The sequence below is a fragment of the Fringilla coelebs genome (assembly GCF_963513975.1).
Source record: "Fringilla coelebs genome assembly, chromosome: Z".
NCBI lineage: Eukaryota > Metazoa > Chordata > Aves > Passeriformes > Fringillidae > Fringilla > Fringilla coelebs.
Genome location: NC_140031.1, coordinates 31672104 through 31691533, shown reverse-complemented (window position 1 = coordinate 31691533; position 19430 = coordinate 31672104). Strand labels below are relative to the sequence as shown.

General features: G+C 37.6%; 1 protein-coding gene across 5 annotated transcripts in view; it reads left to right on the top strand.

Annotated features, from left to right (window-relative positions):
• Nucleotides 1-19430, top strand: part of NFIB (nuclear factor I B) — a 169740-nt gene that overhangs the window by 121150 nt on the left and 29160 nt on the right. For 2 of the 5 annotated variants that reach the window (XM_084225512.1, XM_084225515.1), the window contains exons 7-9: nt 5426-5557; nt 7913-8097; nt 18669-18807. In XM_084225512.1, coding sequence (XP_084081638.1) covers nt 5426-5557; nt 7913-8097; nt 18669-18807 — 456 coding nt within the window. Of the gene's footprint in view, nt 1-5425; nt 5558-7912; nt 8098-18668; nt 18835-19430 lie in introns of all 5 variants that reach the window. The other 3 variants (XM_084225511.1, XM_084225514.1, XM_084225513.1) reach the window with 2 other exon arrangements.

Below are 19430 nucleotides of genomic sequence, written 5' to 3'. Positions count from 1 at the left end.
GTATATATATTTGTTCTAGCAACACAGTATTTTTTGGTCTGATGCCTTTTATCTCTATTTTGAAAGTCAGCCTCGTTGCTTGCAATGCCTACTCCATGTTTAATAGGCAGCCCCGCACTGAGCTCTGTGTTAGTCCCAAGTACTTCCCACAGGACATCTGACGGGCTGTGTTGATACAGAAGTGGTTGGATGAACTGAGTCTGCAGTTCTAGGAAGACGTGAGACAGGAGAGGCTGCAGAGGTGCAGCTGGTCCCTGTGGATCACTGTGAAGGGGGTGGACATATACCCACCTCCTTCCAACAGCAACATCCCAGCTCCCAATGATCTCCCTGATGGCACCTGCAGCTTGGGGGTCTCACAGCAGGACAGTGTTTCTGGTATGAGATGAGGGTGAGGAAAGGTGAGGACGTCTGGCCATTTTTGTCTAGAAGATTCATGCATGGGAAAAAAAGGAATGTTTTCTCCTCACAGGAAACAGTGCAGCTATAGTAACATAGTCATGCTGATTATAAACCTCTCTTGGGTGATTTACTGTTACTTCCTGGTGAGAAGTGGTGAGGTGTGTTTAAAAGATGAGAATGAGGAATTGCTGCCCACAGCCTTGACAGGACAGTGTACCATAGTTTCAGCCTAATCTTGGTGGGAATAGCTATAAATTTACATAGACATACATCCCTTCATTCTGGCAGTTAATTACCTACATGTAATATGATATTGTCAAACAACAGTTATGGGATTAGGTCTGTATGTCCTGTCCTATAGCTGGACATTTTTTGAAATTATTTTGAGATGGAGAAAGTTTTGGCGTCCACATAGTCAATATTAATGGTTTGATCGGACCATCATAGCTTTGGTCATCCCCCATTTTATAAATAGCTTTCTCTTAAAATTGAAAAAAAAAGAAAAATTAATTTTGGGAAATGTGTATGCAGGTTTCCCAATTACTTTAGTTTAAATGTCCATGCACTAGATTATACTTTCCAAAAGATGGTGCATGTAATTTTAACATTAACTGTACTGAGTTTTTCTTTCTGTCCATAAAGAGTAGGATAGTCAGTAATGCAATGGAAAATTTCAGTTGTCCAACTTTATACAGTCACAGACACCAGCAAAGAGTGTCCTACATTCATTCATTCATACAGGGACTTGTCTGGGTTTTCCACCCTGCCTCCTATATTCCCCCTCCCCCATTATGCTGGGAGGTGTAAGGGCAGATAGGTAAAACCATTCTGTCTCTTGTCCAAACCCCCTTCTGCTGAGGTAGAGAACATCTTCAAGGAAAACACAGCCCACAGAGTGTTACTGTTGGCAATGAAGTACAGTGTTCTGCAAGTTCATGTGGTTAAGGATGAGAAGAATGGCATGTCTGCTCCATCTAAAGGGTTCTGACTTTTGTGCTTTGGTTGTCTGGAAGTTCATGCACCACTTTCTTCTCTTATGTATATTAATACTTACAGAACAAAGCAAAATAAAATAGTGTAATTTATTATATGACTAATGAAAAAAGAAATAATTCAGTTACTGTTGCAATTAATTTGCTCATTTTGCTGCAGCTTTTCTGAATTGCAGGATTGTTTTAGTGTTTTTCTTGACAGCTTACAATACTGAAAATGTCATTGGTAGAAATTCCAGTCTAGTTTCTCTTAGGTTTTTCAATACAAACGATGATACATTGAAATGGTTTATCTGTTGTGAAATGACATAATAGCACAACAGAGTGTTTGATTAGCCTTGGGCATGGTTCCTGATGGGAAAACAGGTGTCACAGTCTGGTAGACTGGATTGTGTAATGTCAGAGGTGTGCCTGTGAAAATAATGTTGGCGCTAAGTAGGCTGATTTGAAAATGGGAGGTTATCAAGTCTTCATACACTGAAATACTCTAATCTAGTATAAAACTTTCATATGTCAAATGGTTTTCCACACTTGATGCAGAAGTAAAAGTAAAACTGAGATCAGTTTTTAAAATGTGAGGTAAAACAGATCAGTCTTTTGAACATGAAGTGAACAGCTCTTTCCAAACCTTGACACTGGTGCTAAAGTTCAGAGCACTCTCAGCTGCTAAGCAGTATCCATGCAGCTGCATGACCCCTTGTTTCTCACAAAAGTGAGTACAAAGGCCTTCACCTTGAAAATTGTTAAAACATGTTTCAGAAATCCATAGCACAGAATTGACCATGATTTGGTTGATTTTTCATTCTGGAGAGCCTCAATTACCAGAATTTTTCATTGAAGTAAATAAATTTTTAGGAGGCCTTATTTCTGGTCCAAGATAACACTTACAGTGAAGTGGAATGAGACACCAACGAGCCAAGGTTTAGGGCACAGATTTGTAAAAGTGACAAGCTAGTTGCAGAAACTGGTTTCTATCTGTTATAGAACAGGAACTCTAAGCCAGTCTTTCTCTGTTACAAACATCAAGTATCTCAGACACCCAGCTGTTCAGGCACATCTCTCTTTCGTATTTAATCACATATCCATATAAAAATGTGTCCCCACTCCTTTTCTTCCTTTTGTGGAGAAGAGAAATGAATTAAAATGTTTTGATTTTCATGCTTCTTAGTTTTCATACAGCCCCAGTGACAAGTCTTTAGGGCAGATATAACAAAGCCTTTTTTCAATAAGGGAGAGGTGGTTGTGGTTTAAAGTCACTCAGCTGTCAGTATTCAGCATTAGGTGTCTTATTAAAATGCATGGTTGAGAAGTACATAACGCTTACTGTGCTAGAGGAAATCATATTGAGCTATCAGAAAATTGGTGATGCTGGCTTTGCCTGTGCAACGTGGCTCTGCTCCTTCTTCACATGGTGGAAGGGGGGGGTGTAAAGCAAAACAAATTCTCCTGAGCATGGTGAGATTTCTTGTCATCATACAGGCATCCAAAGTGAATTCAAAATTTTACTGAAGTTTTCATGCGCTTCACACAAGAGTACATATCAGATGAGATGAAGACTGAGGCCAAGCTGAAATCATTCCAAGTACTGCCTCTGGGAAAGAGCAGTTCATTTAAAACTGTAGCATGGAAGGATGCATCTTATAGCTTGACAGTGGTGCTTTGGGCTCCATAGTTTTTTGGCCTTCATGATGGTGATAAATACTGTAAGCTGAATGTGGGTTTATCTGACTTTCTCTGGAGGTGATGCTACACTACTGAGCTGTAAATAAATCTTTACAGATTGTGGTTTGCAAGAGTGTACCTTGTAAAGAAAGGTTTGTGAAACCAAACAGTAGAAAATATATTAAAAAGAAGATTTCTAGAATTAAAAGAGTGAAAGATATTAATTATTTGTTTATAGAATTTTCTAGCTCTTCTCATAAGCATCTCTCATAAGCAAGAAAGAGAAGGTGCTATGCTGTGATGGTGATCAAGAAAGCAGGTCAGGTGTCCAGAAACAGGCAGGTGGATGTTTGAACTTGCCTTGGGTCACTGTTTGGTTCCAGCAGAGTTCTCCTTACAGGTGGCTTGCCAAGGGCTGTGCCAAGATAACACCCATCAAGGAACTGCCTGGATGACAAGCTGCTTTAGACTGAGGAAGAGGGTCTTTGCTTTGATGAGGAAATTGCCAAAACTCATGTCTCATTAGTGTTTCCTAAGGTTCTTTGGAAGTGAACAACAGTTTAATTAAAGGCTGATGTAAACATGTTTCTGCACTTTCCCTGAAGCATTTTATCACATTAGAATTGATCAAAATTGTTGCCTTGGGCTGTCTTGAGCAGCTATACATCTGGAGCACCATTTGTGCAAGCTGCTGATGAACAGGCTACATATGCTATGTTTCACAGCAGCTCTTCTGTCTTCCTATGTAGGCAGATTCACCTTGTTGGAAGAGGAGATGATCTAACTATTTTTATTTGCATAAGCCCTTTTTACTTTGATGTGATGCTTTAGAATATATAACATGCTACCTGTTTGGGTGCCTGTGTGCTGTATCTCCAAAGTAATACGAGAATACAAACAATGGTGATTTGGAACAGCACCAAGTATTTCACATTTGAAGAACATTTCTCAGCAGGATAGGACACTGTGTCTGATTAATTTTGACCTTAAAATGACTTTGTTTGAGATCTTTTGACATCTTTCTGCTTTTCATCTGTGTTCCAGGTTTTTTTTTTCCAAAAGTCTGTTTTATTTTCATTCTCAAAGTAATAAGGATTGGAATCCCTTCCTGAAACTTAAAAACAAATAAATCATTTTTCTGTGGCATTGTTGAAGATATGAACTTTTCAGGGTATTCAGGCACTCATCAGACTTAGTAGTCAGGATCAAAGTGGAGGGTGGGAATTACAGGGAATGGTGGAGGGTCACAGGCAGAGTCTGCTCTGTGTCTGCTGCCAGTGCCTGTGCAGGGCTTGACAGCAGGATGGGGCAGGATGGGTAAAGAAGTGGACTCTCAGTTTCATGTTCGGTTAAGTTTCAGTTCAGAAAACATTGGTCTAATCTGGTCTCAGTAAGACATTAACATTTTGCATGCCTGTCTTAGCAGAATAGAGTGTGCTAATATTAAAAGGGTCAAAAATCATTTTATAACATGGTCCATGTAAGAAAGTCAGCTGCAATGTGGCCCCTGTCCAGTGAAGTGCTTAAGAAATTACCTCTGCTTTGAACATGAGTTAGTCCATGGATTTGAAATGGAACCAATTACAAGATTGATGTCTGTTCTGTAAAAATATTGTAATTATATTTGAAATAATTTGGAGCAAATTCCAACAAATATTGATCAATTAATGTAAACTTTCAGAAAAAAATCCTGTATTTTTGCTCTGGGGAACTTCAGTAAGCTTGGTAGAAATCATACATTTGTCCCTACCAGTCTGTTATCTTCACATAGTGAGCTCTAAAGAAATGTTTTTATTGACAGGGAAACTGAAAGGAACAAGTGACAGGACCGTCCTTGAGACATGGAAAATATGAGAATAGTTAAAGTATCCCTTGTTCTTAGGGAGGTTACATTGTTTCACTATGGTTTTGGGAAGAATAAGGGATAAGTTTTGAAGTAGTAAAATAATAAATACCATAAACTGGCGTGTGTATGGCAATTACCCTACACACCTGAGTGTAGGTGTTGCATTAAGAAATGCAATAAAAATTAAATGGCTGTTGAAGGAACAGATGATTTGGGTATGTTCTGGGGAGCTGAAGGGTGTCTAGGAAAGTTCTAAAGACATAAATTTCTTCACAGTTTGACTTGTCTGGTATGAAAGAAATGTAGTTTCTGTTTTGCAGACAAGGACCTGTTAGGACATTGTTTTTAATTCTCAAATTTGAAAGCAGTAATTTAAAATTAGTTTATTCACCATAAGGGATTTCGACCATCGTATGATATTTGTGCAAGTTCGACCAAAAGAAATATCTTCAGTCTATAAAATGATGCGTCCTGAGGCAGGCTTCTAAGCTAATATTACTGTTGCATTGTTTTTTTATTGTAGATATGTCTTCTCCTACAATGAAGAAACCTGAAAAGCCTTTGTTTAGTCCAACTTCTCCCCAGGATTCTTCATCAAGACTGAGCACTTTTCCCCAGCATCACCACCCAGGAATCCCAGGAGTTGCACACAGTGGTGAGGGTTATGGAGGAGGAAGTAAAACCTCCCTGCTCATTTGCTCTGTTCTCCTTTCCTATAATCAGATTGTGATGCATTTTTGCAGACTTTCTTAGAGACCTAATCCAATTTATAATACTGGTGAAAATAAAAATGGCAAAGGTTGGGATATCCTTGATATCCTTGCAAAGAGTGTTCATTTAGCTGTACAGGTAATCTGACTGCTGGAAGTCACTAAAAAGGATTTAGGATCAACCAGTGAATAAAATAAACTGTACAATGCATAAAGAAACTGACAGAGGAAAAATCCTCCCTATATTTCATCCTCTCACCTAAATCCCTTTTTTATTATTGTTACTATGACTATACTGTATTTAAATACCAGAATAGGCAGGATTTAATACACAAGAGAAGTCACAACCATGCTCACTGTGTGACACAATGAATAAGTACCAGTGCTTCTTTTGAATGCTGAGTCTAAAGAGTCCTGATTGAGTGTTTTCAGGAATCATTAGTAAATCCATAGTAAAAATTCTCTTGAAGTAAGGATTAAATATGTGAATAGTGACAGAATGTATGTTGTCTTGAGGGTTTATCTGTAATGACAGGGTAATTCCAGCATCATGGCCTGTTTAATTTTATAGGTGAGGCTGACCCTGGTGTTCAGATGAGAACACAGTCCCCAGAAGTGTCCCTTCAACATCTCATCACGTGTCCTTGACGTAAACTACGCATAAAAGTTTTATTTCTTGAGCAGAGCTGAGTGACTAGAGCAAAATAGATTTGAAAACTTTGGTTTTTTCTTCACATGTAGTTTTGAGAAGTTTCTGTTTTATTTTTTCTCCATGATTTCAAGTGGCTGCCTTTAAACTCATGTATAAGTACTATTTTCCACTTAACATCCACTTATTTTTTATTACACGATGCTCCTGGTTGCTCTGAAGTTTCCACTACCAGCAGATACTCAAGTGTAGAGAAATGGGTGAAATGGAAGGGACAGATTTCTCTTCATTCGTGTTTGTTTTGCATGGCTCTGACATGCCAGAGCAGTGATTAGTATTTTGTTTAAAGTGAACTTGGTGGGGTGTGAGTAAAATGAACCAGTTAAAAAAAAAAAAGCCAAAACCAAAAAAAAAAACCAAAAAAACCCAACCAACCAAAAAAAACCCCCAAAACCTAAAACCACTTATGAGTATATCTTTATATTAAATTTAGAGTACAGCTTTAAAATATACATACTTGAGTGACAATCATAACCTATCTTGTGGGTGAATTATTTACTTGCTGGGAAACCCCAGCAAGTAAATAATTTTAATCTTTGTAGCCTGTTATATTATGCCACTGAGCAATGCCCAAACACATAGGAAGTCCTTTGAAAATTAAGCTGAAGAAACCCAGAGCTGTGAACCACCCAGGTGTTCAGAAGAGTAGTGTTGATGTGCTTGTGCTGATACAGTAGACAACCACTGAACAGTGTATAAATTACCTTGCTTTACAGCCCTGATTTTGTATTGAAAATGGAAACTCCCTGTCTCTTCTCCATTTCCATTAAATCAAGTACCTCTTGTTTTAATACACCAAGTGTGTGCTCTCTAGGTGTGTAGTAAGGGGGGAAAGTGTGCTCTTGTGCAGGGTGATAGAAAGCCCTACACTTCCAGGCTGACAGCTGGGCACCAGAAGGACAAGCTGTACCTTCTTTGCACTGCAAGAACATTGTTAGTTCAAACACTGCACACAGTCTTTAGGTAGAAGATTGTGTGTTTGTAGGGGCTGGAAATAAATAAAAGAGTAAAAATGGGTAGGGTAGATAATTTTTTTATTAGTCAAAGATAATTTTATTGGGTGGATTGGTTTCTCAGGTACTGAAGTTGAATGTTCATTAACATTTTCATAAAGGGCAGCAAATATTTGTGGCAATATTAATGAGTAGATATCTCCCTGTCCCCAAATGAGGCAGATAGATTGCAATGCAGTGAGGAATCCTTGTTTCTTGGGGCTTGGTGATTTTTCTCAGTGTTGAAGTGCTGTAAATGAAAGTGGGGGCTTTATTTAGTATATTTTTTGGGCTTCAGATGGAAAAATTGTGTAATTGGAATATCATTTATGCTGGAGAATGACTCCTGTTTAAAAAAAAGAAAAAGAAAAAACTATGATGGCATAACCCACAAAACCAAAACAAGATGCACTACTTATGAATTTGAAGCAGTTGCACTTTTCATTTCCTGGGATAATGTGAGGGCAGGACCTCTAAGTTTTTCTGTAAAAATGCCATTAAGCAGGAATGCAATACATTGATTTATAACTGACTTTTTTTGAAGAATTTCAGAAGAAACAATTTGCGAAGTAATTTTAATTTTATTTTATCTTCTCCAGTCATCTCAACTAGAACTCCACCTCCACCTTCACCATTGCCATTTCCAGCACAAGCTATTCTCCCTCCTGCCCCATCTAGCTACTTCTCTCATCCAACGATCAGATATCCTCCCCACCTGAATCCTCAGGACACTCTGAAGAACTATGTACCTTCCTACGACCCGTCCAGCCCGCAGACCAGCCAGGTACTGTAACATTATGTGAATCCTCCAAAACAAGTCCTGTGAGGAACATGTGTCTTCTAAGGCATCTAGACTGGTGCTTTGCCAGTTCTGGTGTCAGAGAAATCTGGAGTTGCTATATAAGTGATACAACTTATCCTGTTCATCACTGAATAAAGGGTGCAGGTTAATCATATTTACTTGCTTTTATTCTGTCAAGTGTAAGAAAAATACTCTACTGAAAGCCCTGGCAGCAGCAACAGGGCAGGTCCTGGTCCTGCACCCCTCCTGCAGGCTGGGCCACCAGAGGCAAAGCTCCCCCTGCAAGGAGTGTGCTGATACATACACATGTCCAGGTACACACATGGGCATACAGGTATGTTTATAGCCTGGCAATGAAAGGAAACTCTTGCAAGCTAGCACTTGCCCTGTTCCATAGGCACTGATGTTTCTTTGCATAGTGAGCAAAACAGAGACATACAAATTGTTTTTTTCTTCCTTTTGTAGAGAACATGGTGCAGCAGATGCATTCCTGGCAACTGCACGGGTTCAAAGTTGTGTCTGATATTGGAAATTAACATGTTTTTCATTAGTGAAGTAATTTGTGAAGGTCTGTGTGCAAAACTGCTTTCCATGATAGCATCAGCACGCCGTCTTACCATGTGATTTGCACTACAGGATAAAGCGCAGTTGAGACTTGGTCTGTCAATACCTGGAGTATGTCCAATGTCAGTGTAATGTAATCTTTGCTGCTCAGGCTGCTATTTTTCTGATGCCTTTCCTGAAAGGCTCTTGTGGAGCCCTGTTGCTTGTGCTTTAGCCTGTTTTTTGGAAGTGCCTTGGGTATGTCAACTGAAGAGACAGGTTTTCCGTCTCCTAAGAGTTAGGTTCCTTTGGAAGGAACCTAAGCAGGGGTGCAGGTGTTGCTATGACAGTATTTTGTTTTGGGCTGAGGTTGGTTTTTTTCGCGAATAATGATAGGCCTTGCAGCATTCACTTTGGCTACAGCAGCACTGGAACTTGAGACTGAGTCAAACTTTCTCAGTTGAAAAACAGATATGTACCCTTTGGACTGTGCAGAAGTTCATGGCGGCTATTGTCCCCATGGGCTAGTTTCCTGGTCCAGCTGCATGACTTCCTATATATTTAATTAACAAAAAAAAAAAATAGGGAAAAAGGGTGGGCCCATAAAATCAAAATTTACTTTGAAGAAAGAAATCCTGACTATGTGGGTTTTGCTTGTTACAGTATTACTGAAAATTAAACAAAAAACTGTACGTGGAGTATGTTGACTTCAGAATACAAATTGCTATCTGCACATGGATTAAAATTCTTTCAATCCTGTATAGCATTTTTTCTGAGACTCAGCTGGGAATGTTGCATGCAGGACCTGATTTTAATTTGTGTAAAATTTCCATGAATAACAAAGTCTAATTAAGACACCCATTAAAAGTCCTTAGCTTTAATTCAGTGCGGAAAATCTCAGAGTTCTGTTGGTTTTTTTTTTTAAACTGATGTCTTAATTAGGCACTATTAAGGGAAAAAATATGCAAATTAAATCAGGCCCTTACTGTTATGCTTTTCTTTAATTATTCAGTGCTTGTTTTACTTACATTTTGATTTCTTATATATGTTAAAAGAGCAGATTAGGTGATAATCTCTCTGGATTGTTCCACATCCTACTTCGGATCATTACTGAAAAAAACTACATCTAAATGAAGTATCTGACTTTCTTTCAGTTGAAAAATGTGCTGTCTTATGATTTTAAGTATCTGGAGAGTATATTCATTGAGCAGGAGTTATGCTTTCAACTTTTTGCCTGACGCTTTTTCCCTTATCTGTGGTTAAAAAATAATATTTTCACCTTAAAAGATTAAATTTTATTCTGCTGATTTTTTACAGAGTAGTAGCAAACTGAGAATAGTTCATATTTTGTATATTCCATAGGGAATAACACATTTAACTAGCTCAAGTTTACTACTTTCATCGCTTTTCATAACCTTTTTATTAGGATAATTTTTTTCATTTCATTTGAGATTTGGTTTAGTTCCTGACAAGAGGAGATAGGGTAAATGACACAAAATATGCAATTTCAGGCATCTATCATATATTCACCATAATTTATTATCATTAATCACTATTATTAGTGGAATATTTTAAAAATTTAAGTCTATGAAGTTCATCTCTTAGATTTGATGTAAATTGGAGCAGTTGCATGCTTAGTCAAAATATCGCTAAATAAAATAGTTAAAATTTGGCTGAATAAAAAGTAAAACAGCAGGATTAATTTTTTGCTTAGGAAAAGAAGAAGCAATTGTCTGTGAAGTTTCAGTGACAAAAGGGAATTGTTCTGATACAATAGGATGCTTTGAGCCAAACCAGTTTTTCTTTTCTAAATAAAACATGAATTTTTATTCAAACAAATTTAATTATTATAAAATTCAAAACTGCATCTGTAGGCATACCCCATCAAATTTAATTATACTTTCCCACCTCAAAAAATACTCATTTGGATTTCAAAAGGAGAACTATGATGATAGTTTTAATTTAGCTGTAGAAATAGAAAGGATGGATACCCTGACAGCATTTACCTAAAATGAACTGTTCCTCCTGGACATCTTTCAGTAATACGCTAATTTAGATTGTTACGACAAGCAACTGAGATGCCTTGTACTCCCCACAGCAATTTTGAGATTAATTACATTATGCTGCACTGATTATAGGGAGACAGTCATGCTATTCAATGGAATACTTTAAGTAAAATTAGTTCAAGGATATAGAGATCTCATAGGTTCCCATTATGGGAAGCACTGAGCAATTTTCTTGACATAATGTTAAATAGTCCAAATTATGTGTGATGAACAGTCAGGAAGTTCAAACAGGCCCTTTGGCTGCAATGAAAAATGGTTCAACAATGGATGATTCTAAACAAAAGGGAGCTGTTGCTGCTGGTTTCATGAGTATCTGCTTTTCATCCCCTGCTCAATATGGAGAATAAACAAACAAATGTACTGAACAGAAATAGATCTGGTTAGATATAGAACTGGACTTGTCTCAAGCCAGCAGTCTGGTAAGTTCCCAGGGTTCTGAGAACAGTTGTACTTTCCACTGATTTAGAATTTCTGCTAAGCCCTTTATAGTATATTTATTTCGGTGCTTTTCTTCTTAGAGAGATACTCATGTTGCTGGTTGAGGTTGTGTGTGTGAGTATGGATCTGTATTATGGTGGGGTACCGGTGTCCCTGACTGATTCTGATTATTCAATGCAAGTTTCATCTAAGACTAGTGGATTGATATGTGTCTAATCCTCCTACGCTGTTTATCCACCTAGAGTGTGCTGAGGTTTTCAAAGCTACCACAGATTTCCAGCATGTATTTCCTTTTTGAATGATTCCAGATGGGTGAATCTTTTAATCTTAGAAAATATTACCTCCTCTGTATCTGTGTACACAAATACAGATATACACACACACACAAATCTGCACACACATGAAATTCATTATTACCAAGGAGTGTATGAATCATATATAGTATCAAAATAAGATTTCCAATGAGCCTGAACAAATAGTCAAGCACAACATCACTTGTGTGGCTGAAATCAAAATCAAAACCTCCAAACATAATTCACAGTTGAGTTAAATGGAATAAGTTCCTGAGGAAGGTGTGGCGAATCACAAAAAAAGCATTCACAGGTGTGATGAAGAAAATGCAGTAAACAGTTGAGGTGAATCTGCTGATGAACATCCTGGTATCTGTAAGAATTATCTTTTTTTTCCTGACTGAACCAAGCAAACAGAAGCAGACAATCTTCCAAGCTTTTTGAGTACGTTATTATGAAGGGCACAATTTTTCTGTAACCTTAGCTCAAATGTTGTGATATTTATGATGAAATAGGCAGTTTTCATGATACGGTAAAACTAACAGAACTTGATGGGAGTTAAGTGTTGGACTGTTTTCTTCTTACAAGAACTGGCTTACATGTGTTATGTACTACAGGCTGAGTGAACTGCTGCATGTTTGCAGTATATATGACTGCATATTTGCCTAAAATTCCTGTGTCTGATAAAACATACTTTATTGCAGAGTGGGCTAGTTTGCAGCTTTATCTTTTCACTGGTTTTAACTTTGTCTGAAGACAGAAATATCTGAAGTACTTGAGAATAGTTGTTTCTGGAAGCTGATCAGGCCACTTATTTTCCTGCTGTAATTGATTGGGATATTGAACCTTTTGTTCAATGAAAGGAACGTTCTTCAGGGATGCCAGGCCGATGCTTTGTCTTACATTCTTCAATACAATAATTACATTCCTTGGTGTTGATGAGGGGATCTTGTGAGGCTCTCTTTGGGCTGGTCAAAGTGTTTCCTGTTGATGCTTGGGAGAGTACTAGCAGAATAAGCCAAAACATGCAAAATTGTGTGCATGTAGTTTCTTTGGTATAACTAGGACCTCTTTTATTTGTTGATGTTTAATAATTTTCAGCTTCTTGAGCAAGTCTTTCCTTGTAATTTTTAAAACATTATTGAAGAATAAATAGGGCAATGTGCAGTTTTTAATTGTGATTGGAAGGCAAAGATTGAGTCCTAGCTTAACATTATCTACTGACAGGATGTTTTAAGATTTACTTGCAATTGTAAATGATTATTTTGTATATAATTTGTTCTCAGTCCATGAGCATAAGTCTCCAGAGTGCCTGAAATACTGTGTAATATAAAGATATCTTTTGAACATTTATCTACAAAGAGAATTCCTTTCCCATGCTTCTGTCACACAAACTTACCCATCCCTCGATGTGTTTAAAAAAAGACTGGATGTGGCACTTGGTGCTATGATCTAGTTGAGGTCTTAGAACATGGGTTGGTCTCAATGATCTTAAAGGTCTCTTCCAACCTAGAAATTCTGTGATTCTGTGTAAAGTTTATCGCAGGTAAAATTGTGATTCAGGACGTAGGACTCTAGACTGTCTTATGAGATCCGTGTCTGAACATGGATTGCTGAAACTCTGCAGTTGCTCTCAGATTCAGCAGCATTACATCAAGATGAAAATTCATACAACAGTTCATCAAATGAATGAGACTTGGGCCTTTCTAGATCAAAGCCGACACCTTGGTTTCTTATAGAAAGCACAGAAGGGATGTTCTCAGCCAAGAACTGGCAGCAATGTGTATTTCTCTACAGCTAATTTTTCATGCAGGTAGCTGCATGTCATACCACATAAAGCTTTCGTGTGGTATTTCAGAGGTCTGTGTAACATGTGCTGTCACAATGAGTTACTCAGATTCTTAATAGGGAAGCTAGGGAGATTCATTCCTCTGAAAAGTGGTAAGGGGCACTAAAAGAAGAAAAAGCGCTCTTCTGTTGCTACCTTAGTCTTCAATAGCAGAAAGAAAATGTATGCAGCCTTGATTTGTGAGAAACAAATGCTTTATGGAACCCACCAGGTTCAAACTGCCCTACAGTGTTTTCTGCAGTCATACTCTAGTAATGCCATTTCCTTATGTTTAGCAGAGTCTCAAAAGCATCACTATTAGTCAGGTGGGTGATAGATTGAGGATGTGTGTTTCACACATTTCAGAAACTGACTGCTTACCATTCAGCTATGTCTGATGGTAGAATAACATGGCCATTTGATTTTTAGAGGTGATAGAGCATTAGGGTGCCCTAGACAAAAAGAAGAGAGGGAAATTAGAAAAATGGAAGATATTTCTGTTTTCTTTCAGTTGTAAATTTTCTAAAATATTCATCACTCTCTGTGGGCGCTGTACAGCACAATGACCTGGGCTCAAGAACAGAACCTATCAGCTGTGATCTCCAGGTTCACAGATGTGTCTAGTAAACAATTTTTAATGTAAGATATTTGCTATGGGAGCAAAATACCAAAATATCCAAAACTCTATCTCCCATATGTTTGTCAACAAAATTAATTCAATCAGCCTTCTCAAAACTACCCTTCCATAGGATTTTACAGTAATATTGTTCACTGTAATATCGTAACTTTGCCTTTACAAGCAACTGGAATTCTTGAGAGGAAAGGGTGAAAGGGTATTTCCAAATGCATGGTATCCAGTTTGACTAAACTGCATTCGCTGGTTTATCACCTAGCTATAATATTATATTGTGAAACACAGAATTTCTATTAAAAACCTGTGTTTTGAGAAGCAAATATATTATTCTCCAAGTGTAGTGGTTAGATAGAGTAATATAACGTTTTGTTAAGCCTTGAAACTTCTTTCTGAAACACCTAGCAGAGTATCCTATATAATTATACCCAGGATACGCTCAGGTTAATAAAATTTCTGGCCTTTGTTAATTATTTGTTTGAAGGTGATTTGTACTTAAGGTTTCAAGGAAAACTGAATTTATTTTATTTGGAATTCAGAAGTATAATGACAGGGGTTTTTTTTGAAAAATGCATATGTGAGCAACAAATATATTTGATAATTTAAGCAATAAATAGTTCATGTGAATTTTTTAATAGATGTTTCAAACTTCTGTTGCATTTGGTTAGCTCATCTGTAGATGTTAGTAGTTTCTATTTCATTATAGCATCAGAAATATTTTTTGTAACACTGAAAGTAGTGGACTATATGACAAAACACTGTCCTGAATTGTAACTGAGTAACTAAGATTAAATATGCTGATATTTGGGCATGTTTGTGATCAAAAGTCTGAAAGGAGGTTGATTAAATGCTGATTATAAATATGTTCAAAAGCCCTTTCAGGGAAAAGAGATACAGTGAATCCTGACTTTAAGAAAGTCCGTATTCAAATCAGTTACAGGTTTCTGTTCAGACTTCGGACCTGAAGATTAAAATAAAATGTGCACAGTGCATACCACCAGATAACAACAGCCTGTCGTTCTGAGTTATGTTACAGCTGTGACAGCAAATACAACTTGTCTTTGGCTTTGGGCACATAAATGAATGAAACTGTGGCAAACCAAGATGGTGGAATTAAAAAAGATCAAAATTGTAACAGATCTGAAAATCAAATTAGTGTTCAATCCAAGAGTAGAAAAATGTATGCCTGCATAAATAAGAGCAAAATTTCCCAGACCTTCATTATATTTACTTCTTTCCTCACAAATTTTCCAATGCACAGCTTGTTTATCTAACACAACTGCCTCTATGGAATTTGCTTGAGGTTTATGCCTCAGGCATTGCCTCTGTGAATCCATCACATAGACATATTGATGCCCTATTTGATGGTAACAGCTGATTCTTCACCTGCAATGCCTTTGTCTGTAAGAATCTCTTCAGGAAAACTAGAACTAGAATTTGTTTTGTATAACGAAAAAATTAATTTGTGTTAAATAAAATACTATAAGTATTTACACTTTTAATTCAAGTGGATAGTGTCCAAATAGATATGCAGTTTCCATGCTAAAATATTGTTTGATATAACTGTAAAGGACAAAAGGTGAATAGGTCACAGAAGTTCTTTCAAGCTTTTAGTTTTCAACAAGGTTATGAAGGGGCTGTTTCTGACAAAAGGGTTTCCCTTTTTGGACTGAAAACTTTAAGCAGGTCACTGGACTTGAGACACTTGAGAGAGCTGATGTTCATGAGCTTGTACTGCTATCAGTTGCACCATCCATAATGTAGACTTTTATTTCGAAAGCTTTTAATGTTGTGTTTCCAAAGATAACTATGGAAGTGTGAATTGAGTATAAACTGATACAGCACTATCTGCATGAATCTGAAGACAAGCCAAAGCAATAACTCTGAGGCAATTACATTATCTGTTTTTTAGGAGTGCTTTTACAATCTTAAGCAGCAAACTAGTTATGGTAACTTAGATATTAGTTTGGTTAATTGCTCCACTCTTGTTCACTGCATGCAAGAAAAACAGATATGGATGTTTTTTGAAGGCTTTTTATGAGAGATGTTCTTCTAATGGAATTTGCAGGAGTATGAGAGTACCATTCATAAACTGTTTTCAAAAGTAGCACACTTTCGAAAAACACTGAAGTGTAAAGCAAATTTCAAGTGTAACATTTCCTATGAAAACCTTTGTCAAAAGGAGGACCTTGGTTTACATCTCAAAGACAGCTCGACTGTTGAAGAAGAAATGTATTTGTAAACTTCACACCAGGTATGTGCTTACTTACAACTGGACTGCAATTGCATTTGAAATCTAATATGCAGATTGTGAAGTCTTGGAACTATAAGAATTAAGCTCACTAAAGTACCAAGTTTTCATTGTTTTTTACCTCAGAGGTTTCTTTTCTCTGAATAGAAGACCTTAGTATCATTGTATTGCATCTTCACTCACTTTTACATGTGAGACAGATATAGAACTTCCTCTTAGGAGGAAATTCAGGGAATTAAAAAAAGAAAGAAATGGAGGCACTTGATGTGGGGAATCGCAAAGTGCATCTACTGAAATCACTGGTAAATCCTCTATGGCTGTCAACAAGCATGGGATTTCACCCTCTATTTGGATGGAGCAGGGTGATGTACTGCACTGCCACTATGTATCACACAGGAAAGAATCTGTTTTAGAAGAAAATGGGGTATAAGTATAATCTTTTTCTTCATATTTGTCTGAACAAGGAGTGGGTTTGGTCATTTGGGCCATATGGACAAGGGCAAACTGAGGTCCTTGTGGAGTCTTCTGGCTGGGATCACTACAGTACAACATAAAGTGATACATTTCTGTAAATCATCATGGTCTCCTGTGATCTTCTAATTTATTTTAATTTATTCTAATTTATTCTTGTCTGTCTTTGGAGACAGCTGCTTTTGTAAGCTGATTATACTGTCTGTTTAAATCCATACACTTCACAGAATCTTCTTTTCTTAATTTTAATAAAAGTTGATCATTTTGGTAAGAGATTCTCAGCTACTTTTGTGATGTTAGCGCACCACGTAAGCTAAGGCTTCTGCGGTAGCCTTGTGGTTGCAGGTCAGCAACTCCGTTTACAAGCTACCAGAAGCAAATGAGAGGTGGTATTCCCTCCAGCAGGCTGCGTGGACAGCTCAGCTGCCAGGACAGGAGAAGAGCCTGCAGTCTGCCCCTGCAGCAGACTCCCTAAAAACATAGTGAAAATCCAGCCCAACTTAGTGAGCACGTCTTCCTGACAAGAGTTGGGTCTAGAGAGTGACTTTTTCTCATTAGGAGTGGCAGTTTGCCACTCATAATTAATGTGTTTTTTTACTGTTATTTTTCATATAGGTGTGTGTTTTTTGAGAGGGGAGACAGCTAACTGCTCTATGTTCCTATGGATACCATATTTGTTTCCGTTTGCACTTACATTTTCTAGTGTTTTCTGCTAATTTAGCTTTAGATGTCCTAAACAAGACTCTCCCTTGGGTGCATTTGCAAAGTATAGTGAATCATACTGCCAGGAAGCTTCTTGTGGTATTAATTTTAAATTTCCTCCTTCTCAATTTCATTCCATTACTCCAAGTATGCATTTCCTGTATTTTCCAAATAATTCCTTCCTCTTCTGTGTGTTTATACTTCTCACATATTTGTGGTAATTGTGTCAGTCCAGTTATTATTTCATTACCATAGTCATGTTTACCTCCTTTAACCTTTCCTTGAATCAGTTGAATTGTGTCCTTTATCAGTCCATGTCTTTGGGTTATCATAATTTAACAAGATGCTTCTGATTAAAAGATTCCCAGTATTTCATGTTTGTATGACTCTTTTAAAATACTTGTGACTCATAGAGCACACAATCAGTTTAAGACAGAAGTTATCAGCTGCTGTTGCAAAAAATATTTACTATGTGCTAGTGTCTATTGCAAGTTATTTACCCTTGGAGTATTTGCATTCATGTAGAATGTCTAAGGTATGTTTGAGCACTGGATAAACATATATTTACCAGCCAACATTGCCACATTCAGACGTGCCTGCATGTAGAAAGTACCACATTACCGTGGTGACCTGTACCTGGCATAAGGTCATATGCAGACAGCCTCTTGCATCTATGAAAGATGTGTTGTTACTTATTATGCTCTTGGCTTGCAAAGTTCCCATTATTAAACACTTCTGTGTTTTTAGTAGGTGGCTTTTTGCCAGGTGTTATAATGTGTACATTATAGTGCATCGTGTCCAAACCCTCTACCCTATTCCCAAATTGTGAATCATTAGTCAGCCTTCCTGTGTGAGTAACCTCTGTGGACAGCTGTGGTCAAGTCTTCGTTATCCTCCAAGCCAGAGTGGTACGGCATGTGAAAAGAGAGGTTTTACATCAGTTGTTTGCTCTTAATTCTTCATACATTAGGGCCTGTGCCTGGTCAGTTTACTCCTGCTGTCATGGGATTCTGGTTCACAGACACTGCATGAGCAGCAAAAATATTTTGAAACAATCTGATACATGTGGACACAGGTAGGAAGAATGCTTACCAAAAAGTACTGCTACCTGAGCATGTACTACTATTGTGGTAGTAGTACATGGTCCTTTTTCCCCTGAAAAGGGACCTGTCTGGTGAAAATATCACATGGAAATACATAGCCTATTTAGAGCAGCACATTCCAAAACACAGGTGCTATGATGATGGGCAGTTCTGGAAAACCCTAAGATAGGTAGGTTCCTTAAACACAATGTGTATGTTTCACAAGGCATTCTTTTGGTTTTGTTTTGTAGCCTAACAGCAGTGGTCAAGTAGTAGGGAAAGTGCCTGGCCATTTTACTCCAGTTTTGGCACCCTCTCCCCATCACAGTGCGGTGCGACCTGTGACCCTGACCATGACAGATACTAAACCCATCACTACATCCACTGAAGGTGAGGCATCTTCACCTACAGCAACCAGTAAGTATTTCTTTAGGAAACAAAAAATGTCCATCAAAGATTTGATATGATTTCAAATTGAGGCCAGAAAAAGGCGCCTTTTCCTACTATTTGACCAAGTGGGTGCTCATCATTTTACATGGAGAGCAAACATGGTCTGACTGCAAAGCTTTTCCTCCCAAAATTTCAACTGATGGCTCATGTTAAGCAAGCCAAAGTTTGTGACATGACAAACAAAATGAAAGGGAAAAGCCTGCATATTTGACCACTATTCAAGGAAAAGAAAATGTGTTTTTTCATCTGAGGTGGACATTGTTAAGACATTGAGAAGCACACCCAGACAGTAAGGTTTTACAATGACCCACAGATGGAATTCCAAACAGGGACTGGATAGTTTGCTCCTCAATGAACTTTCCTACAGAAATCAAACCTTGTTACGACACATACTGAATCTGAGCTATGATAGTTGCATGTTAATATAGGTTGTGTCATTTTTAGCAAAAAACAACTGATGTGGCAAAAGAAAAATTTCATTCCTTGTCATTTATACAAGGGATGGTAGATCCGCTGCTTGTGCTTGTTGTTTTTTAAAATATAAAGTAACAAACTCTAACTTC